The sequence below is a fragment of the Synchiropus splendidus genome, chromosome 13, assembly GCF_027744825.2.
Source record: "Synchiropus splendidus isolate RoL2022-P1 chromosome 13, RoL_Sspl_1.0, whole genome shotgun sequence".
Classification (NCBI taxonomy): Eukaryota; Metazoa; Chordata; class Actinopteri; order Syngnathiformes; family Callionymidae; genus Synchiropus; species Synchiropus splendidus.
The window spans coordinates 447,215-470,510 of record NC_071346.1 but is presented as its reverse complement, the minus strand read 5'-3'; the positions used below and the strand labels follow the sequence as shown (position 1 = coordinate 470,510).

The following is a 23,296-nucleotide window of genomic DNA, read 5'->3' as shown; positions in this document are numbered from 1 at the left end:
CTTTCCTCTCACATCAGCCAACCCAGTGTCTTTCCTGTCCTTACCGAGTAGTTGTTGACTAGTGCTGCTCACAGGGTGGAACTGTTTCCACAGGCACAAACTATCAAAGGTGGCAAAGGTTTCAGAATTGTCACACCATTAACATCTGTGAATGAGCAATCAAATTATCTTGCTAAATGCAAGGCAGCTGGTCCCAACGTGCCCACTATATGGAATTACTATTGTAGTCGTTTTGGAAAATATGCTCCTAACTCCTGAAGTCACGGTGAAAAACCAATACAAAGAGGGGGAGTTCCATTTGAGTTATTTCTGTCTCCACAAATATCCCACTGTCAGATCATTACTGGGCTCCCAGCATTCTCAAATCATCTCAGGAAATGGGTTGACAGAGCACAGGTTTAAGATCGAATAAGACAGTGTCGATATTTAAGAAATCACAGCGAAGACAGCGGGTTATCTAAACAAGCTGCTTTACAATGAGCACTTGCTAATAATGGCAAGCATATGGAGGGCTGACGATATAAATGGAACAGATGAGATTTTCAAATGAGTCAATTCCGTGTTTGGATGAATGTTTAAGTGGATTAGGTCAGAGCTGTCACACAGAGGCAGCCAGAAATGAAGACAATATTCACCTGAAAGCAACCACGTCGGACATTTCACACTTGTGTTCGTCATGCGTGTGGTGTTGCAGTACATTTAGAGTCTCGCGGTGTCGGAAGAGCATTTTACCAGCTGGTGAGTAATTGACTGCCTCAGTAGTTCGAACTCCAAATGTTGTCCAGAATAAAAGTTCAATTTAGGACAACGCGACAAAAATGTTTATATGTATCCTAATTGATTCACCTTGTGATGAAGTTGGAAATGCAGTCTTTGGTCAGAATTGTAGATTTGGATTACTGTGAGTGGCATGTGAATATTATCTAGGACAAATATAAAAAGAGTCCAGTGTAGTAGGAGTGGGCAGCGGTTCAACTCCCGCTTGCTTGTGAGCAGGACACTGAGAACATCATGCTGTCTTTCTTGAGAATTGGCCTGAATCTCATAGTGAGGGGCTGGATTCAATTAGAAATATTTGTGTCCTTTGTCAAGCAATGCCATATGTTTGGAGACAGCATGAGCACAATGTGGGGCCTGCTGGGCTTCGAACAATAGCCTGACCACCGAGACATATTTGTAGCAGTGAAGAAAGGCATGTGAGGAGAAGAAGGAGCACAGCATGCTATTCTTCCTTCACATACTGTGTTGCTGAAGCGTACACATCACAACACGTGATGTGATTCATCTCCTTCACAAGAGAGAAGAGAAGTGGGAGAGACCCACCTGCTTTGGTCTGTTCCTGCAGGTGGTCCGGAGGGAAGTCTGGACTTCAGCACGGACAGAGAGGAGCAGTCAGGGGCTGGGATGCAGTACACTCGCTGGACAGTGACCACCACGTCCTGCCCCACAGAGCCGGCCTGGCCCAGTCTTTCAATCACTTCCAGGAGAGAAGCGCTGTGTCGACTCCAGGAATCCAGGCCTTCATCACCACTCCGACCTTCCGGTGCCAAAACCTGTGGATTATCATTTGTTGAAGGTGCCGCGTGTGACAGTTTTCTCCAGTCATTTCTGTCTATCTCTCACTCATTCCTCACCTGCGACCTCTGCCCTAGCTGCTACTGTGTTGCCGTGTTTGGGACAACAGATCAAGACACTCTCAGGGCCGGTACGGATGAGGCTCACTTAGAAGCGACTGGCTTAGGGTGGTGCTCTGCAGTTCCACGTGGACTGATGAGGTTGCGTAGGAATCATGACCGGAGGCACGCTCTGTCACAGTAGTTTTCTAGTTATGAAACTGATCTCTCCAACACGATTTGAGTCTCCTCAGATGAAATGTAGCATCCTTTATGAGACTGAGATCCAAAACACCTCTGTTCTTCAAGTCAACAGAGGCACTTGCTTATTAGAGTTCAAGCTTCATTTAACTAGATGCCTCCTGGACAAAAGAAGTGAGGGAAAGAATAATAAGCATCTGACTTTGCTCTTGTAAATGTGGAACTCTGCTGCTGCCGAAAGCCAAACTACCCCACACATGCAGCGGCAGTTATTATTGGCAAACTGATGACACTTTTATGCTTTATAGTAAAAGAATGAATTGTGAGCGAGTGACGCATGGTCAGAAGCATGTAAGAGAATCCAACACACACCTGTTGGAGATCACCTCCTGCACTGGAGCTGCGGACCTCCAGCAGCCCGAAGGTTTGACACAGAGAGTACGGCCGGGCCTCTGCTCTGCCGTGGTCCACGCCCTGGGAGGCGCACAAGACTTTCTGAGTGAAGTGTGTGTTCAGGATGAAGTCGCAGCCACAGCCCTGCCTGGACAGATTCTGCCTGCAAAGAGAAGAGCTAGCAAATCATTTCAAGTAAACACAGCCCAGACCACAGAGAGCACATGAGTGAAAACCCTGTAATGAGCCTCGGTAGTATATGAGGAGACCTGAGAACTCATACAAAACACACTCCAATGTAAAGCACAGACGAGCGGCGCAGGAGACAGACAGCAGCACCAGGATGTGAAGATCTTTGGTTACTCTATCCTCATCGAAACTTCTGAAACCCTAGCTAATGGCATTTTTTACTCTAACTGCAGCAGCCCTGGGCAAGGTGAAAATTTACAGTGCACGAGACTAAAGATTATACTGACAACAACTGACTGGAAAGCTATTGACTGGACGTCTGCTTACTATTGTTATTATTACCATTTTGAAAGAATTCAGATGTGGACCCTTTAAGCCATAGCTCGATCAACTTATTATTACTAAAGTTGATGGATTACGTAACACAAGCTGGAGACTGAGGAAATCTGATGCTGCACCAAAACACTGAACTCTGTGCCACTGGTGCATGTACGAGCGCGATGAGACCGGGACTTGAAGGGTTAAAATATCTGGCAGCAAGAAACTAATGCTGACAGCAATCATTCAGTTCCTCAGAAGACACTTTTGCTCTTATTGGCTCATGACATGAGTGAAAGATGGGGTCTAAAGGTTGCATTGAAGAACACATGAGGCTATCACAGTACGCCCAGTCTGGGCCAACAGAGCCCGTCTTCATAAGGTAACACATTAACAGGTCTTCTTTTTGAGCATGTCTATTTGGCCAAGACGGGGCGAGCCAAAAAGTCAGATTTGATAGTTGTACAAACAAAGGGGGGGCTGGATCATTTCATGTTGGCCTCAGATAAGGTTCTGATGAGCATGTTCCACCCAGACCACAGCTCAAATACATCAATCCAGCAAGGAAAGTTCAAGTGAGGAACAACTGTGAGAGCCTTCCACAGCGCAGCACGGCTCAATTAAAACACTTTGTAAATGTTAAATCATCTGTGGAAACATACTTCAACACCAGGCCGAGACGCTGACTGGTTGCTGATAAAAAGACTGAATCAGATGCGAGGATTGTTCACTCAACGTCTGACCTGAACTGCCCCGATGGGTATCTCTGGATTTTAGCCGTTTCATCTGTCAAGTTCCCAGCAAGTGGCGGCGTCTATGAGGAACGACTGAAAGATTTTGAAAGCAGTCTGATAATTACACAGCAGTTTGTTTAGAGTTACTTTAATTTGTGGTTTAATTCTTTCCACATGTGACACGGATAAGAAGGTGACGGCTTATCACTGACTAACGGCCAAATGCACCCTGTGACTTGACGTGTGGAACATGCCACAGCTCGCCTCAGGTGATCGTTTGACTCACATTGGAGTTCATACAACACTGGGGATCAATCGCAATAAAATGGCATCAAGGAAGAAAAGGCTTTATCACTGCAGGTTTTACTGCAGGTTATTGTCCCTCGCTGCGTTTGACTGTACATTCAGTCCCTGGCATCCTGCCCAGCCTTGAGCCGCACATGACTAACACCAACAAGATTATTTTATATTACATTCATTTGTCTGCACAGCATGGTCATAAACTCAGCAGTTGTGATGCCAAAAACTTGCAATATTATTTAATATTTAATCACTCTAGTTTAGGACAGGTAACAGTAGAGTGTTATTACAGTACATTACATTGCATTATTACACTGTAAAACCATATGAACGAGGTCAGACACATGCACGTTGAACTGTAGAGCATTTTGTTTGCAGCAACTCTTTGAAGAGGCGGTGTATTTGGCTACTAAAGCGCTGATGAGACGATGGACGTTTTATTTATTATAGTTGTTATTTAGTGGTGTAGGTTCAGTACGACGGGAGTCGTCAAATAATTCAGCTGCGGGGCTCAAATCAATGTGATCCACTGTGCATTACTTGAAAAGCTCCATCACTGTGTTGTTGGTCTCCTCTAAGCCAGGTAGTTCACCGTTCATTAGGAACAAGTGTTAGACGACCAGGAACATCCAGAATAAACATCTCGAAGGATCGAAGGTGAATTTTTAAAGCGTTACCATCATAACACAACATAAACCGAAAACACAAGTGACAACAATTGTTTAGTTCTCATCCACGATGAGAGAAGTGAGTGGAGTGATCAATCCTGAATTAATCACTTCAGTTAATTCCAAAAAGCAAACTCTGACAGCAAGTCTGAGGCAGTCACTCGGCAGACAGCTCATTGGTCATTAAACCTGAGAGGAGTTGGAACACCTTTGAGTCATCACGTTTGACTATGATTCACCCATCGTGGCACCATTATCTCTTCTTCATCGGATCACACGTCTGTCATCGGGCAGAGATAAAAGTCACACAGTGAAGCTGAACACGGTGTTCATGAGAACCGGTTCACGGCTCGAACAGGAAGTGTGACCCCATTGTAAACAGGTGAGTGGGCAGCTGTCATCATCAGACAGGTAGCTGGGTTAAGGAGTGGCCCGGTGCTGGCGTCACAGCCTGGGTGAACAATCTCTGCAGGTATTTCCGTTCCAGCACGGGCCCACTCACAACAAGGAGTGGGCGGTGGGAGTAGCCAAGCCTACTCAGTGAAGGAATTATGGGGGAGGACAACACTCACACTGTCATACAGGAATCCTGAAGAGGAATTTTACCAAGCTGTACAGCTGTGCTTCTGTATCTTTCCGGTTGTAAATGACTGTTGTAGTGGGGTTACTGGCTGCTCTCGTCACACAACAGCAGTAAACCAACCTATGCTCATGTTCTTGGACAGACCAGAGAACTATGTCAAGTTGAGGGAAAGATCACACAGCAGGGAAAAGAGGTGCTAGAGTGAAAGCTTGTCCGAACCACCATGTGTTTTCAATCTCACTTTCTTGGCTCCGTCCATGCTCTTCTCCCAAAAACTCCAGTACATGATCCCACTGTGTTTTTCCCTCAGCTTGCTGGAAATGACCTAACGATTGCCAGGAAGAGGAATGTGAAGCATTCCCCTGAGTCGATGGTGACGTCAGAGCATCCAGGAGGCCCCTGGGCTTCCGCCAGCTTGGATATTCCAGAGCACGAGCACAAGCTCCACTTCCAACAGCTGGAGCCCAGTGCTGCCCCACGTTCCATCCAAAAACCCCACATGATCACCCCCCGCGTCTCTGCTCTGGCGCTTGGGAGGAACTGAACTTTGTTACTCTGGGCAGAGGAAGTCAACACAGGACATTTGAAAATGAGCAATACTGGAAGCAGAGAGCAAAAAAGGGACCAGCCTGCGACACGTCCTGCATGCAGTGACTCACCCGGGGGCCTGCGTTGCCTAAAGTTGTGATTTGTGAACTTCTTCCTAAAGATGAAGAGAGAAATTCCAAAATAGGGAAATGCAGAGAAAGTTTTCACTGACTGTGCACAGTTCAGGAAACGTACACAATCAAACTGCCCAGCTTTGCATTTTCATGAAATACCACGAGCCATTTGAAATCTGCCGACTCGGCAGCTTTGCTCATCAGCATTAGTACGGTCATACGGTCCAATCACAGCATCCACACCGGCCACTGACATCTCGGCTTCAGCTTCAAATGCTCTTCCAGCCACATAACTTGCTAACTAGAGGCAGTAGCTAGTTAAGCTCTCACTGAAAACCCTCACACATCGACCCAGCTAGTCTTCACTTCTGAAAGCTGAGTAACTGATATGTCATGGTCAAGATTCTCAGTAAAGGTTTCCTGGTAGCGGGGGGGGAGTGAAGCAGCTCATGTCATGTGTGAAACGTTCTTTCAGTTATTTCAGCTGACGAGGACGGGAACCGAAGTCTGCCATCCAGCTCCTTTCCTGCTCGTCATTGATCACAATTTATTGAGCAAGGTTTGACTTCTATTTTGCTGAGTAATGTTTTGTTTCACTGTTAACTGACCTGAACGCAGCATCACAGAGAGTTTCAATCCTCTGTATGTTACACATGTTACAGAATTGACAATAAAGCTACCCTGACCTTGACCTTAACTTGGAACTTTTGAATAGCAAACATTGTTGGAATTGTGCTTTTGCATTACAAATGTAAAACAACTCATTTGTTGTGTAACTAAAAAGGGCAGGATGGTTTCTGGACTGAAGCTTTAACTGAATCTGGTGATGTCAATGATTATGGAGGTCTATTTTTAACGCAATAAACTTGAAAACTGGAAATGATAAGCTGCACTTGATCTAGATCTATAGCTGCATGTACACTTCAAAATATCAGACAGTTGGAGCTGCAACACTTGAGATCAGGATCACATTTAACTTTGCGTGTGATTTGGTGACTGACTTTTCCAATCTTCTTAATTTGTTTCTTCGGTGCAGTTGTGGTGAGCATGACCGGTGTCTCACCATGGCGGGTGTACGTGCAGGACATCTCCAGGTGCAGGACGTAGCTGGGCCGCGGTCTCTTTGTCAAACAACACCAGCACGCCGGCGCTGTCCTCAGAGCGAGCGTCGCCGCGTTGGTGGCCCTCTTCAGCACGCTGCTCGCAGTGCACCACTTGCATGCCGCACTCCTCCTGACACTGCAGTACCTTCAGAACCAGCACACCAGGCCGGTCCACTGGTGAGCAGAGCAACAGCAAGAGCGACACAGATGTGCAGTGAGTGTGTGCAGTTCAGAGATATTGTGCTCCCTGTGGCTCTCATTAGGACGACAGCGGTTTACTTGTAGCACCGGAACATTCTGCAGCGTAAAGCTTCCAGTGACTGCTTGGAATTTCACAAGGATACTGACAGAGTCTGACAAGAGCAACAAAGCTGGTGCTTTTCAGGAGTGCATCAGATGCTTCAGAGATAAACAGGTTAGCTGAGCAGTACACGTCGTCGTGCATGAAGCTGATGACGGCGTAATTATAAGTGAAGAATGAGCAGCTCTGGCTGTGTTGGCAGCCTTGGCGGCGGCCTGAGGGGGTAGTTTCATATGATAAGAGTATCAGAGCCATCACTGGAGAGCCATTGTGTTTTAACAGGCTTCTTTCCAGTCATGAAAACGCTACAATTCCCAGATTACAAAATCATCAGATTCAAAGCGGGAAGCGGGCCAGAGCTGCAATTGGGCTCGGTGGTCTCACACTGGAGTTGGACTGTGCTGACAGAGCATGAAGAAGCCTTCTTTGTCAAACTACAGCTGTTTATTTATTTATTTCTCTCTCATCCTGTCTGCTGACATCAATCTCCACTAAACTCCACTCCACTAAATCTACACATGCACGGTGAGCCGAAAAGTGGTTTGGAGAATAAATTAATTACGACTATAATGACTGACACGCCGATGTTTGGCAAAGTCAATTATGCCATTGGCAAATTTTCCAAAGAAAGTCAGTACAAGAGTCCTACTTCTTTTATAAAACATTTTGTAAAACCTAGTTAAATGAAGGTTATTGTTATTTTACTATATTGTTCAAAATATCACCACAAATATCCCGCAGCACAGTGTTGTTATTTTTTATTTACGTTTGATGCTGATAATACAGTTGGAATTATCTAATGCAGGAGGGCCATGGATGAAATGATATTCTGCAGCTCTCCACTTGATTTCATCGTGGAGAAGAGCTGGCTCCGGTACACTGTTCTAATGGTTCCACGTAAATATTTAGCGCGACTCCACACTGTAGCCCCCTAATCCCTCTATCGTGTCACCACAAACAGCAAATATTAGTGCTTCAGCATGTACACTGACTTCACTCATAGATGACGCCAAAGCGCACAGACAGTGGGTCGGAGTGACATGTGTTCCAGTAACACCGACTGTCACGAGGACTGACACCCCCAGCATCACGTGGGATGATAGACTACAGTCCTTCTCTGCCCTTCAGTCCACTGTTTGAAACAAATGTAGAGTTAAATAAAAGCATACATTTTCTCATTATACTGAAAGCAGAGAAGTGTTCTACACCACTAGGCAGCATCGTTTCCCTTTTGAAAAGGTCATCACCACCAAGCGGAGGAAAAAAACACGAAGAGGAAAAAGATCTATACGATGCATTTCCTGTCACCTATATAGTGAATACACTGCTCAGCTTGTCGATCAAGCTACAGCCTGCACTTCCTCTCCAGTCGCCTCAGAAGGTACCACACAACCCACGCCTAATTTTAAGTTCAAGTTGCAGTGAACAAGTGGATCACCTCCGGTTGGCGACAGGGAGATGCTCTGGTGCCTCCAAAAGCTTATGGCGGACTTGTGGCGGCGCTGCAGTCGGTTCAGCCGGTCGGCCAGGCCGCCGCTGCAACACAGAGAGGAGCAACATCCTCAGAAGCTCAGATAGCCATTGATCTGCTCAGGGCCCAGACGACGTGAGTGACATTTGACACCCACGTGCTGGCAGCAGGTGGCTCTTTCATCACTGTGGAAATACATGATTTAAGACACACAACCATACATACATTCTTCTTTACTCCCACTGTGAAAACGCTCTGCACAAATACACGTGAAGTGGTGACGAACCATGAACCAGAGAGTTGGGAGAAAATACGTTTACGAGGAAAGTGAGTGTTTAAGTTGTCAAAGCTGATTATATATTCATTGCGGGCTGCTGACGGATTGTGACTTCTGTGCCAGAAAATCCCTCACCTCGCGTAACCTCAAACAAAAAAGACCCAATCTAACCTACATCGTCGAGCTTCAGTCACGTGACTGAAAGGAACCGACTGTCGGGGCCAGACTTCCACACACATGAGACGTGAAAACTGAGAAAGACCTTTGAAACTTTCTTCTCTTCTTGGTGGAGTCCTCCGGGGTCTTGCAGGACGCCTCGTGTGACTTCTGAGGTGTCTGCAGCAGCGCGTGAGCGGATCTGACCCAGTCACTGACTGACCGTTTGCTGCCCTCACCAGCTGGTGCACGGCCACATCGACTCCACGCCACTGAGTCACTGACGTTCTCTCCGTCAGACTCATACGGTGAGATATCAAGCTCCTGCAGCTGTTGGGTACAAACAAAAAAAAACAACTCTTTTTAAATGTCATGAACATGATGATTATGATTCGAACATTTTTACATGTAAAGGTGGGAATCTTTTTTTGCTGTGTCACTACTCACTTCACCTGAGGGGAGGACTCATGGAAAAGTACACAAGAAACCTGAGTTCCTGTCATGTGTAGACAAGACCAGCATACCACGCTCTCTCAGCCAACACGTTCTCTCATCTGAATCAACTTGACCCTGCTGGGCCCAGCGCCAGTAGACGTCACACTCCAACCAGCCACAGAGAAAAAGGAACAAGATGTTCCTGGCCATGACTCAAAAATGTTTTCACCCAGCACTCGCAACATTGTGTGTACACAGCTCTGCGCAGCCTCGTCCATTAGCCTGCTGTCAGTAGTAAAACCCTGTTCAAAGCGGCGCACTGTTGACACGAGCGGGCTCGTGAAGCACTTGGTGCGTTCGGGGACGTTGACCTCTCCAGCAGCTGATTTTTGGGACCAAGCGTCACACATGATCCGGGAAAGCGGTCATCCTCTCCAGCCTCGAAACGCAATGTCCCCCACTTTGAACTCCGCCCAGCCACTTGGAGCACAACAATAACACAAAACTGGCACCAATATGTGTAATGAGTCACACGGGTGCATTTATCCGGACTTAGAAACCCGACTAGGACGAGGTGTCAACCTGCTCGCTGTTTAATCTGGATCCATTCAGTCTTGGCAGAACAGGCCCAGCTTTCCTGGTAACCACTTTTCCCAAATAGCATGAGCATCAGACACGGGTCTAAACCCTCCGAGTATCTAGCACTCAGAGGAGCTTCGCACCAGCAGTTTTACACTGACATGCACTGAATTGATTGACAAACATGTCAGTGTTTGTCAGACAGCAGTGAGGAAGCCTTGACAGAGAGGTGACTGACATAAGTGGTATCACCGGTCGCCATGGAGGCAGCACCGCTGGGTGGTCATCCATGTGTCTGTGTTCTGTTCATGTCATGGTGAAACTTCACACACGTTATCACTGGTGCTACCTAATGCAGTCAGTGAAATCTGACGTGCTCACAGCGACAGTGCGCCTCTTCCGTCTACCACTCCACACACATTGCAAAGCCAGTCGGACTGTTGTGTCTGTGGTGGCTGCTCAACACTGTGAAGAATGAGGAATTGATGGCGACATTCTTCTGAATGACTAGTGATGAATGAAGCAGGAGGCAGTAGGAATCCAACAACCTGTTTGAGCTGACGCCCACTGGAAAGCGGGTCATTACCTTTGACCCCTCCATTAATGACCAGAGCTGAATAATAACTACAACTGCTGTCCTCTTCCTTTTGATGCGTCGTAACATGTGACACCGGATCAGCTTGCTGATGATACAGCTTGTTACTTCTGAATATTTTTTTCACCAACAGCTCCAAGAACTGCAGTGTCACAACAGAAGAGCTCTCAGGAGTGAGCTTAAACACCTGCCCTCTGCAGAAGACTCCCAATGACTGAAATTCAAGTCTTCACTAATGAATATGTTGACTTGCAAGCACAGACAACAGAAAACAGGATTATTGTGAGCTATGCTCAAGAACTGAAAGTGTCTTTCAATGTCGGCGACCACAATCCTCCAGTAGCATGATCTCAAATCTCACATGACCACAGACAGCTGATAAGTGCAAATTAAAAGTGTGACAAGAGGAAGTAGCTGGGCCTGTTGGAGCGATGCGTATCAGTCTTTACACTTCCCTTGCAACTCTGCTAAAATCTTCACGCCTCAGCAGTGGATTCAAGCGACATGTTTCATGCCTTTTCCACTGTGAGGTCTCAGTGAAGTGGGGTCTGCCTTGTTCGACCGCAGCAGGATTCTTGGGAGCCTTTCCCTGTAGGTATTGCTGGACAGACAACCAAGATGAAACACCACAGAAACGTTCTCATCTCCAGCAGCCTCAGTTGGATGATGAAGGCAGCTAGAAAACGGAAGTCATGAGAACTTCACGCCATCGCCGCAAGGCTGCAGCGGAAGAACAGAACGCTCGGTATTGAGTGGACATGCATCCCAACACCGACGGTTCATTTAGCAACTTTAAAAAGCTCCCACTGGAAGGGTTGGTCAATTTCCAGCTGGTGATCACCACATTACTGTCTTTCTCCTGGCACATCTCACGTCGATCGGCATCTAACCAGCAAACAATGGTGCACTAAATACGGCACCTTTTCAAGCAGATGAGGGACTAACAGTCTGAAGCAACTGGAGCTCAGCTCTCACACATATCCATGGCTGAGTAGATGCTGCTTTGATTCGGACAGTTCAACGTCCCTGCCCACCAGTCGGCAGCGTAACCAGGCTTTGGACACTTACAAAGGCTTCAGTCACTGTTCAATATTCCTAAAGCTCAACAAACAATGGGCCTTAGATTACACAGACAGGATTCATGCTGTGCAGTATGTGATGCTAAGCCACCTGCTGCCACTCCTTGAACATTCTCTTCTCACCAGCCAAGCCTTCAACAAACATGGCTTCTGAAAAGAAAACCACTGATTTCTGCGGCTTGAGCCAAAAATAATCACACCTCAAACAGAGAGTCATCTCTCTTGGCTGATAACCAGTGAAGGAACGGTGGTTCTTCGCTGCTGTCTGGCTCATTCAGGGTCCGGACATAGGTGTTCTTTACAGGTAATTAAGACGTCACTATCGTTGTCTACCTTATCATTGACAACATATCTCGATTCCATGTGTTGCCTTGATCTGAGTCACAGACAGCCAGGTGGGACAGATAAAATACCAGCAGACATGATGTGTGACAGTTAGCAGCATATTCGCCCCTTATTTGTCATGAAAAACCACCCATCATCACAGTGTTCTGCAGCTGCGTTGCACTCACCCTAGAGTTCACACTAACCTGCACCCAATGCCTGATGATTCACAGTTGTCGTCTAATGTGTCTAAGCGTTGACAGCGGAATACATCAGGTGACTCCGTTTTTAAAATATTTAGCGTGTGGACTATATTCTGACTCCATGAGCAACATGATGAAGGTTTGACATATCAATGCTTACTTTGAGGAAAGATACATAAAATGATCTGAATAAGGAAACAACTCTCAATAAGTGAAATGCATCTGGAATAAAGACGCAATACATGAAGAGGAGGAAAGATAAATGCAAGTGGCGTGGACAGATATGGACAGGTTCAGTCCCAGGCAAAACGAGCTTGTGAGAGGTAAAAAGGTCGTTCCAGAAAAAATATACTCATTATTCCCAATTCAGTCGGCACTGAACGAGACAAGACCAGAGACCAGAGAAACCACGACAGGTTCCCTTCAGCACGCACGCACACGACAATCTTTCAGCCAGTGATGAGCTCTGGGGGAAATGTGCCAGATGATTCAAGTCACAGAAGCATGATGAGCAAACAAACTGAGGTGAAAACGATGCTTTGTGTTCCAACGTTGTTACATGGACATATTCAACAATGACCTTTAAAGGCCCGCGCTTCAAAAGCTTGCCAGTCCGACAGTCCCTCCAGGTGGAGAACAATAAACATCACCTCAGTGAAAGCCTGAGGAGTGAGAAGTCGATGATAGGGCTGAGGAGCAACATCTGCCAGGACTCTGTGTGACTTTTATAGACTCCTCGAGGAGTCAGTCTCTCTCTGCACTCAGGAGGACAACAAGAGAGGAGCCTCTAATCTAATAAAGGAGTGAATGGATTACAGTGCAACACCTTCCTTTCAAGATAACAACACGCCATCATTACATAAATATCCAAACTGGACTGAAATCAATTCAAACAAGAGCTAAAAGATTCTCCCAGTTGTTGTTCACAGATGAATTCAGACTTAAATTATCTTCGAGTGTGAACAGTTGCCTGTCGTTTGTTGGCCGAACGACGGAGGACCATTACTCAGCAGACTTGCTTCCAGGCCCCCTCCGTGACCCTGATCCAGATTAGCTGTGGAAGAGGTATGGGCCTGCTCTTCTCTCAAATCAGTTGACTTGAACACGTTTCATCATCCCAAATGTATTCTGTGCAGAATAAATATCTGCTTCAGATAAGTGTCAGCCACATTCCCCTCTGCATCCAGCCAGAACTTTACTGCTGCCTCAGCTTGTGAACTTCGACAGTTTGGAACCAAACCAGATTCTGGAAAGTACACAGATCAGCTCTGGTCTGATCCTGTCAAGTCCTCTCAAGCACAGGGGCCGCCACGACACTGCGCCACCTAGTGGAGGAACGACCAAGTGCGAGCCAAGGAGCAGCGACAGTACAAGTCACTCAGACATGAAAAATAAGAGGGGGGATCTTATTCAAAAACTAATAATCGCGAGGAGGTGCGACCGTAAATGGAATCATCTGCTAAACCTCGTTCTTCAAGCAGTTCTGCAGCACAGAGCACCAGCAGCTGCGGCTGCCCTGCTGAATACAGTACAGAACGCCTGAACAAAAACCGTTTCAACGAAGTCTTCTTCACACAACCGCTGCATTCAAGCGCGGCTTCACTGGACGGGTTACAGTTCAGAGCATCCGTTTTTCACGACTCTCATATTTAGGACTGGCAGGATGCACTTCAGGTTCCTCACGTGTGTTGGAGGGAAACAAAAGTCCAAGAGCTTGAAGTTGACTTCTGATTAAAAACATCGGCTCATCATCATCATCACACGGCCGCCACTGAGTTACTTAGTAAAGCAGAATGATTTGGGAGTAGCATGGCGCCACCTACTGTCCGCCTGACCACACAACTCAATGATCAACTTAAATCTTTTTTTAACAATCATTTGTTTCGGAAAGTATTTGCGGTAATGCTAAACCAGTGACAGAGCAGAGATCAACATGAGGTTTTTAAATATTAGCAAAGCATAAGAGCTGCAGAGCAAAATGATTGAAGGTCAAGAAGCTCAGTTGGGAGCAACAAATGTCTTGTTCGGAGCTGAGCTGAGCATGAGCCGAGCAGGCTGTTGAGAGACATACAAAGGAGAATGAAGCATCACTTCACTTACAGTTGCAGGATCATGGGAGGAGCCCTTGGGCGGCTCGGATTCACAGTCAGAGATCTGCTCTTCCTCAGAACGAGTGACGTCACTGTCTGTGTCAATGGCTGGCAGGTCATCTAGGCGAGTGGCAGAGTGATACGTTTGTGGTTGAACTCGCACCCCGAGGGGCCATTTTACAGTGTCCACTTAACCTAGTGAGCATGTCTTTGGCCTGTGGGAGGAAAGCGGATTAGAACTATGGTTATAGATTGCCAATGATCCCAGCTCACAGGAAACAACCTGCAGGCAGACAGAGATGTTCCTGAGGAGCAGCACAAAAGCGACGGCCCCTGATGCCGCTGTTGGTCACAGAAGTCACAGGATACAATTAAGCGTCTCACTTCCTTCCGCTCTCGGATACAGCCAGCTGGACTTTGGGTTGACTCACAGCAGCACCTCATTTGGGATGGAAGTGAGTTGGATAAGTATTTCCTGGAACTACACCAGAGTACACCGGGCCTATAGACCAGTGCTGCGCCTCGGTCAAGCTGCTAGCTACGGGGCTGCTCCACCTGAAACCAACCCTCCAGAGCCACACATGTCGTCCTCATGACATCACTGAGCCATGAACATCACAGGCTGTCTTCCCCGCCTCTCACCACCATAGGTCCAGACCACCGGACTCTGGACTCCCTAAATACAACAAAGCTCTATGATCTCAGAGATGATCACCAGTCAAAGATAGTGGAGTAATGGCTCCCATGTTAGCACAAGGACACACGACAAATATTCTTCATAGACAGACAATGACGCTTACCTTTCTCTGTGATGCCACAGTGAAGTGTTCTGTGGTGTGACTGAACTGGGGCTCTGGGTTTCTTGGTGCTGGAGGTCCCACGTTGCTTCCTCAGCTCACTGTCAGACTGACTGCTGTCACTGCTCCACGTGATGCTGTCATGCTGTGGGTCCTCACTGGTTTGCTCTGTGTGTCCACAAAAGTCCAGAAGACGACGGTCGCTTCATTAACTGAAAAGACTTAACGCTCAGCTTATTAGCGGTCTACTTAAAGTACAATGAATGACAGGAGTAAAGAGATTTGAGACTCAATTCAGAGCCTTTTAAAAGTTCCAAAATGTCACGGGTGGTGATGAATGAATGTCCACAGCTTGTTGTCCCTCAACATTGCTTGATTTAAAATAATCACCAGCCTCAGACAAAAACCCAAACACAAGGTTCAGTGAGCGGACAGTTGCCCTGAGGAGGAGCGCTTCATTCACCCGTCGATGAAGGTTGAATCAGCTTCCGGATCTCAGACAGTTTCTTCCCACTGGACTTGATGTTCTGCAACAAAGCAACATGCCATGAAGCCATGGCGGACAGGTGTCCAGTGGTTGGGTTCCTCCGGTGAAAACAACCTTCAGCAGTGACGCGCTGGTGAAACTGTCGCCGCACTTCTCCCAGTCTTTGGCTGTGGAGGACAGCGAGGCAGCAGCCCGCTCTCCTCGGACGACACTGTCCGCATCGTCAGGGAAGAACACACACGCGATGCTCGGCGTGTTTCTTCGACGCTGGAACGAGAGCCCGACAGAACAAGAATGGCGAAAGGAACAGCACCGTGTTCGTCACAAACGAGGCTAAAGTGACTCAATGACTCTTCGCTCAGCAAACCGACGCGCGGCGCTAGCTCGCTAGCTAGCAGGTTCCTTACCTTCCGAGACGCCATGGCCACACAATGGCTCCGTGCTCGCTAGTCCATGACTCCTACTGCATATGTGCAGGCTAAAGATGTGCTCTGGGTCGCCGAACGCTGTGCAAAGTGGGAGCCGGCTTTCGCTGTTGGACAAGTTAGCGTGTGGAAGTAGCTCTCCTCAATGGGTGCGGTACTGGCGTCCAGCAACAGGTGCCGCCAAAACTCCGCTCTCCCCATTTCCGGTGTCAGTGCAGACAGGAAGTCGCTGGCCGAGTCCCGCCTGTCCTCCGCGGGTGCCCCCACAGCCGCGGACCGAGCGCGCTGAAGACGCGATGGTGGGAGCCACCTGGACTGCTGAGGCGACGACACTCCCGTGGTTTCAAACCCTTTTATTTGCAGTAAATCCATCCAAGACTCAACTCTCAAACAACAACAACAGGTTATAAACGTACACAAGCGCACTGAACATACTTCTTTTTTTTAATTATTATTAAATATGCAATAAAAAGCGGGGCGAGTTATTCACAAATAAAATGCACACATGCTGCGCACATCTTGGGGGAATGCATCATGAGTGGGACACAATAAAACAATGACAAGACATGTTTACATTCCTCTTCAGTTGGACAATAACGAATGGCTGAAGCGTAGCGGAGCACTGCCCAGGTCGGTGTTAGTAGATGCAGCAGTAATCATCATTTAGAAAGGGTATATTGACTGGAATATACTGGATTATAAACTCACCGTTGTGGTTTTAACAGGCGCTCAAGACTAATATTGATTAAACCACAAGTTCTGAGGTTTTGAAAATATACACGCTGCAGAATTTAGACCATTTCTATGGTGCGGGGTTGCACATAAAATCTATATGCAAATTGGTGTGTATCTGTAAAGACAATCAGACATGTGATTAAACGATGAAGCACAACAGCATTCTTGTGGTGGACGAAAGAAAACAATCAATTTCCATGGCTAAAAAATAAATATGGTGAAGACAGGTGGTTCAGCATGGAGTCAAATGTCAGTGCAATGTACACGAGGTTGGACGAAGCTATTTTGTGTAACTGTTTCAAAGATGAATGGAACTGACTCGAGTGGAAGCTGGACCATGAACACCTGCACGAGCACGCAGGCTGAAGCGAAGCCGTCTAACCTTCAGCGGTGACTTCCATCTACTGTAGGATTGTACTGTAAAGATCTGATTGCCAGCCACACACTGCCTTCTCTGATGGTCTGAGCTTGTCTGCTGGTGGAGGACTTGACCACAAACTTGCTACAGCGAAAACACAAAAGTGAGCTGTGGGATTTAAAAAGTTGACGGTGCTCTTACTCTGGCTTGTGTGCTGTCTTCCAAAGAACAAGAAATGAACTACGGAGGGAAAATGAAAATCCTGTTCAGTCCTCACAGAACGGAGGGTGCAACTGCGGGGGGGCAGTCAGTATTCGTCTTGCTCCTCCTCCTCCTCATAGGCTTTCTGTCCGTCCCCCTCGGCCAGATCTCCTTCGCCCTCCTGAAACACGCAGCCCAAGGTTATCCAGCGACTACACCCTCACTGCTAACCCACACAATGGCAAGGGAAAGAGCTCCTCTGACCTGGTCTTCTGAGCTGTACAGGATCTCCATTATCCTGTCCACCAAAGCTGCATTCTCCTCGCCCTGCTCCTGGCACAGCGTCTCCACTTCACGCAGCTTCCCAAAGTAGTAGTCCCGCTCCCGCTCCATCCCCTCCAGTGCAACTCTTAATTCGCTCACCTGGCGACACAGAAAGGACAACTGAACATGGGGCGATGGGACGGCTCTTCTTTCATTATTTCCAAAGTTCGACGGGATGTTTCTGGGGCCACGCTCACTTCCAGACGCTTCTCCCAAATACTGATCACTAGCCATGCATTCATGAAATGATCATGACACAACAGCCCAACCACATTCTCCTCAGTCACACTTACATTTTCAGTTAGAAGAGTGACCTGTGCCTCCAGCTCCTTCTCTCCTTTGGCTGGAGCTGCAGATGCAGAAGATGCAGGTATCTTTTTGGCTGACGAGGGTCTGGATGTTGGTGTTGAAGACTTCGGGATTGCAGAGGCAGACCTCAACGCTCCTGGGAAGCGAAACAATAGCAGTCGAGCCAAAGAAACGTAGGCAATATCAGACAGCAAAGACAGACAGTTCAACTAAATCACTGAACACCAAAAACGGTGGTCTGGTGGGCGAAAAACTTCAGTGATTGACTTTCTGCAGCTCCACTTTCAGTTGACACAGATGGGATTCTGTCCCAGCTACAGAGGGTGAACAGAGCCACATGCTACAAACGCGTCAGGCTGTGAGGCTTCACCGGAGCAGCAGGTCACGTGACTCAGTAGAGCGGTTAAAGCTCATCCGTGTGTCACAAGCTTTCTGTATTTTTCAAATTCCTCCATTTTACCGTGATCCTCCTGGAAATATCAAGCGGCGTAGATAGAAATGTGTGCACCATTTATTTGACTTGTCTATTTATCTTGAAATTTTGCTGGAATAGCTCTTACTTTTCCAAGTAATTTTCGCCGCTCATGTGGTGAAGAGCTGCATGCAGCTCGGGAGCGGCGGGTTGGCCAGGCCTGCACTAGTCTATCACAGCCTGATTCAGTTAATGCCACCAGTTAGCCTGAAAGTGAAACTGGAGTGCCCAGAGGGAACCCACACAGGGAGACACAACATGATGAGTCTAGCAGGGACTGAAGTCCAACATGATCCGGACTGAGACCACAGCAGTTGAATGCTAACAGGAGACACCGCAACAAGGTTGGAAAAGCATTTGAGTTTCATGGGGCTGGAAGAAGTCGCACCTGCGGTCGGAGAGCTGGCAGCGTGGGGGGACTTCTTCGGCAAGTTGAAGATCTGCTCGCCGGGGTCTGGTGGCGGGATAGCATCCTGACCCTGCCTAGCTGCAACTGGGTCGTACTCTTTACCATCGTAGTTGGCGTCAAAGAACTTTTTGAACCACTGGATGAAGTCAAGGTTATCCTGAAATCGGCCCTTCACCAGCTTCTCCACGGGAATAATCTTCAGAGGAGACAAGCGAGAAGAATTGACGGGTGAAACGGGAGGGAGTGAGAGACGGAACACCTACCTTGTCCACATTCACCCTTTTGAACGACGCTTGTAATACTTTGAAGTTGTGAATGTATTCGTGCTCCAGCTTGGCTTGGAACTTGACCTTCTTAAGACTGATGCAGCCTGGGAATAGCAGATCCATGAACTGGCAGTAGGCTGCTCCTGGAGAGGCACAAGAGAGTCGTGAGAGTTGTGTCGCCGTCCTCCTCCTCCGTCCAAGGACATGCTCGTCACAAAACCAGCCGCTGGCAGCAGCCACAGAAGTATCAGGGCGCCCCCTCTGGCAAGACTGACCCAGTTCACTACAAAGAGAAAAGGATTATAGAATGTTCGCGTTTCCCATATTAACAGAAGCCAAGTTGAGCCTTCGGGAAAGGAGGGCAGCAGTCTGAGAGTCAGCAGGTGGCACTTGGCCACACGCAGACCAAACCGCCCCAAACCGACTCGCAGTAACGGATCACGACTAACAAGTTGCCAAACAAGAGGATGAGTGTGAGTGGGTAAAGGAGCAAAAGAAATGGGATTACTTGGTCACAGCAGGAGAACGCGGCAAGCAACAAGTTTCTGTTTAGTCAACACTGAGCTGGAGACAGGACCAAAGAACCGGGGGGCGACAGCCATACCTGAAGACAGCTGCTCCACTTTTGTGTAGTTGAGAGCGAGAATATCGTTGACCCAGGCCGTGATGTCATGCCTGCTCATCGTCTCCTGGGTTATGGAGGTGGAGTACACGTTAACCGCCATCCCCCAGCTGCAACAGAGGAAATGATTACATCACATGATACAGCCTTTGCCATTTGTCTTGATCACGATTGGGTGCATGAGAATCGCCATTAATACATCTTTATCTGTGCTCCTGCTGTGTGAGGGTTCAGAAGCTGACAAGCTGAGGTGATGATCTGACAAAAGAAAGCTCTAGTCCAGGGCTCTGACGAATGACAGAGTCTTGCTCCGTGGAGGATACAGCAGAGAAGGCCTCCACGTCTGGCCACAGCATGTGTGATGGCGGGTAGCAACTGAGCCGGTCAGGACAGATGTCCTCCATCTCAGGAGAGGGAGCTACATGATCGCACCACGGCCTCTGCAGAAGTGAGGGGGCCAGTGGAGAAGTCTGACCACAGCCTGGCCGCGTCACAGCGTGGCACTCTTCACTCCAGAAGTGTGCCTTTGAAAAAAACCCTCATTTCACAGCAGGGGGACGTCAGCAAGGACGTTCTCGCCTGCACACTAGAAGCTCCCCGCTGCACCAAGACAACACGCCAGTCGGCAGCCATGTTGTGCTTTGGTGCCGCTGGCACTCAGATGGATGTTTGCTCAGTCTTTACTGGGGAGGTCCCTGAGACGCTACGCACTCATGAATATGTTGGTATCCATTGAGATCATCACCAAGGGATTTTCCTAAAGGTTGGTTCCAATCAAGTAAAATGTAACATGTCAGTAAGTAACTGAAAATTGAACTCCACCATGACCATCGTTTTCTCCCACACAGCTATCCATGTGCCTCACATTTCACCTTGCTGCATGGTCAGCTGTCAGCTTCAGCTTCCTCACTCTGTCTGTGCTGTAACCCCGCCTCACTCATCCTGCACCTCAACTACAGGTGTCTAGTAATGACATGCTTATTACATTCCTTGCATTTATTACCACTCAAACAATCCATCAGTAACAACCTTGTTTCTGAAGAATAGATGCTGATGGAAGTGACTCGCTAACGTAACAGAGTAGTCTCTCACTAAAATGCAAAGATCAAGTTTCCTGCAGATTATTAGTGATGTCATTTGGCATCCTGGAACCAATGCACTCCACAGAGGTGCAGTCAGACGACGGGCCTGAATGTTGCCACTGGAGGAGCAAGGGCACCACGGTCACTGATGCCAGTCCCAGATTCCTGGGGCGGCTGCCCAACAGGAGCTGTTCACCACATTCACCCCAATTCAGAAAGAGCAGTGGACCTGAGCATGAGGTGGATAGCTCCAAAGGTCATGCTGCTTCTGTGAGGGGTGGTGAGCGCAGGCGCTCCAGGAACCAGCACTTCAGGGTACAGGTTGGGAGCAGGGACAGCCGACTGGGGCGTCTGAGTTAGTGTGGGGAGAGAGAGGGGACATGTGTGGAAGACATGCGAAAACTCGGGATATTGTGATATCGCGAAAAGAATGTGTGGCATGAAGCAGCGCGTTAGTGACACCGAGCAAATCGATGGCTATTTATTCCACGGAATGAGTGATGAGCAACCCGGCGTGAGCGTTATCATCACGAGCACAACTTCCTGCCACACAATAACAGACGGTGCAAAGTCACGGTTCCATGTATCGCGGTGCCGCAGGAGCAGACTCCGCTGTCTCCTGTCAACACAGCGGATGTGCTGCTAGCATGCTGTGCTGTTAGCCTGTCTTACGTTTAGCCGGCCGCGTAGTTACCGTGCTGCGCTGTTAGCATGCTGTGGTGTTAGCATGCTGTGTTAGCCGGAGCGGGCTAACGTCTGGCTCACTGCTCGGGTGCAACCGGACTCTACGGTCGAACACGAAACCAAACACGGTGATACGCGACGCTCGGCCAGAGGCTGGCTGTGAGGTGGCTGTGGACGTGGGGAGAAGAAGGCTGCAGTGGCGGAGTGATCGGTGTCAGTTGACTCTGAAGCCGAGTCCACGGCGCCCGCGACCACTCTGAGGGGCATATGTTGTCTTTGTTTGGGTCCAGGAGATTAACGGACACACACACACACACACACACACACACACACACACACACACACACACACACACACACACACACACACAGACAGACAGAGGCCCAGAGGACTGAGCGGCGGGCTGCACAGGAAAGCGCTGGAGGGGAGGAAGAGGAGGCGGCGGCGGAGGAGGAGGAAGAGCAGCAGGCCGGGTGGCTGAAGTCCGCTGAGGCGCTGGGAAGGGAACCAAATGGAGCGACAGCTCGGGGTCCGACGGACGGGGGGCTCACCTGTAGGCGCGCTCTCCCCGGACCGTATTCTTCCGGTAGGGGATGATGTTGGCTCCGTTGTCCTGGCCGAACTCGTTGTTGTTCTCTCCATTTGGGGACAGGGCTTGGGTGGGACCGGGCATTGGCGTCTCTGCAGTGTGGAACAGACCTTCTGTTCTCTCCTGGAGCGGAACAAAATAACCCAACACACACACGGCGGTGGCTCAGACGACGTCGCACCTCTCGGGGTCTCCTTCTTCACACCGTCTGCGTCGTCCTCGCGAATCTGCCCCCGTGACGTTGCAGCATCCAGACCACGTGACCGGCGGAGCCGTTCCCCTCCGACTGAATGCTGAGTAGATCAATACTGAGCTTTTAGCGTCCAAAGAACACCGAGGCCTGCGGGCGAACGGTATCGACTGTGTTGATAAAGGACACTCCCTCCTCTAGTTTACACCACTACGCGTAGACTGACGGGGTTTAACTCAAAACGGCCAAACAATATTGGTTGTAGAGAGAAACTCCAACTGTAACCTCATGAAATAGCGATCGGTGATCTTTGACCGCTCCCCTTCAGCTACCATGAACCTCACCAGCGAATAAAGTCAGCAGTAGTAAATGACCTGCACCTTTCTCATCCTGACACTCCCACCTCTGCTAGACGTCCACACAAAGCCTCTCTCTCTTCCACCCTCAGTCCACCCTGGCTGCACTCTCCTCCTCACCTCCCGTGACCTCAGCCCACTGACCTGGCTCATCGATCTGCTCTACACATCATCAGCAAAGCTCTAGCAGGATACACAGACGTGCTGGGGGTCAAACGCAGTTAATGGTGTTTCTTGGAAGGGCACTGAAGAATGGAGAACGGGAACCTTCCGGTGTACTGGTAGACACGTTCGACCTCCACTCCAGAGGAAACACACTCATGTGGCCAACTTGAATTCACCTTCATGGAAAGGTGCGGCGATCTACAGGGGAACACCGTGTGGCTGCAGAACTGGACTGAATCAAGCGTTCGTTCGCCTGAGCCACGTGACCTCCCAACTCAAGCCTGGGACTCACAGGTTCCATTCTAATCTCAGTGATTACGCCCGCAGAGACTGCTGGGACACATGAGCCTCGGGACCACTGACATTATTCTGACTGTGAGAAACGAGACAGACCGAAGAGGCGTCACTTACCAACTCCGCTGACAGGCGCCTTCGACTCACCGCTGCCGTAGGTGATTGGACGACGTGTCACCAGACGTGTCGCTGATTGGCCGTTTGGTCCGTCTGTCGTTATTTTGGCCAATCAGAACACTGAGAAGACGCGACATCCG

At 48.6% G+C, this 23,296-nt stretch overlaps 2 protein-coding genes across 5 annotated transcripts in view; both read right to left on the bottom strand.

Annotated features, from left to right (window-relative positions):
• spidr (scaffold protein involved in DNA repair) overlaps positions 1–16,181 on the bottom strand; it is a 29,636-nt gene extending 13,455 nt beyond the window's left edge. For all 3 annotated transcript variants that reach the window (XR_008416428.1, XM_053883835.1, XM_053883834.1), the window contains exons 1-10: positions 15,966–16,181; positions 15,673–15,825; positions 15,535–15,598; positions 15,075–15,239; positions 14,285–14,394; positions 9,076–9,299; positions 8,504–8,601; positions 6,725–6,938; positions 2,187–2,370; positions 1,324–1,553 (exon numbers count right to left, since the gene is read on the bottom strand). Coding sequence is in view for 2 of the 3 variants with exons in the window: in XM_053883835.1 (XP_053739810.1) it covers positions 1,324–1,553; positions 2,187–2,370; positions 6,725–6,938; positions 8,504–8,601; positions 9,076–9,299; positions 14,285–14,394; positions 15,075–15,239; positions 15,535–15,598; positions 15,673–15,825; positions 15,966–15,980 (1,457 nt within the window). In the remaining variant the exon portion in view is untranslated. The remainder of the gene's footprint in view (positions 1–1,323; positions 1,554–2,186; positions 2,371–6,724; positions 6,939–8,503; positions 8,602–9,075; positions 9,300–14,284; positions 14,395–15,074; positions 15,240–15,534; positions 15,599–15,672; positions 15,826–15,965) is intronic.
• A 140-nt stretch (positions 16,182–16,321) lies between these two features.
• mapre2 (microtubule-associated protein, RP/EB family, member 2) lies at positions 16,322–22,447 on the bottom strand. Of its 2 annotated transcripts, XM_053883845.1 has the most exons (8): positions 22,216–22,447; positions 21,997–22,126; positions 19,662–19,789; positions 19,055–19,200; positions 18,771–18,987; positions 17,895–18,046; positions 17,542–17,700; positions 16,322–17,458 (listed from the first exon to the last, which is right to left on the bottom strand). In XM_053883845.1, exons 2-8 carry the CDS (start codon positions 22,116–22,118, stop codon positions 17,384–17,386), a joined length of 999 nt encoding a protein of 332 aa, XP_053739820.1. In that variant the 5' UTR covers positions 22,119–22,126; positions 22,216–22,447; the 3' UTR covers positions 16,322–17,383. The 2 variants fall into 2 exon arrangements, with proteins under 2 accessions (XP_053739820.1, XP_053739819.1); XM_053883844.1 differs by having other exon boundaries at positions 21,997–22,411.
• Between the last annotated feature and the right edge of the window lie 849 nt (positions 22,448–23,296).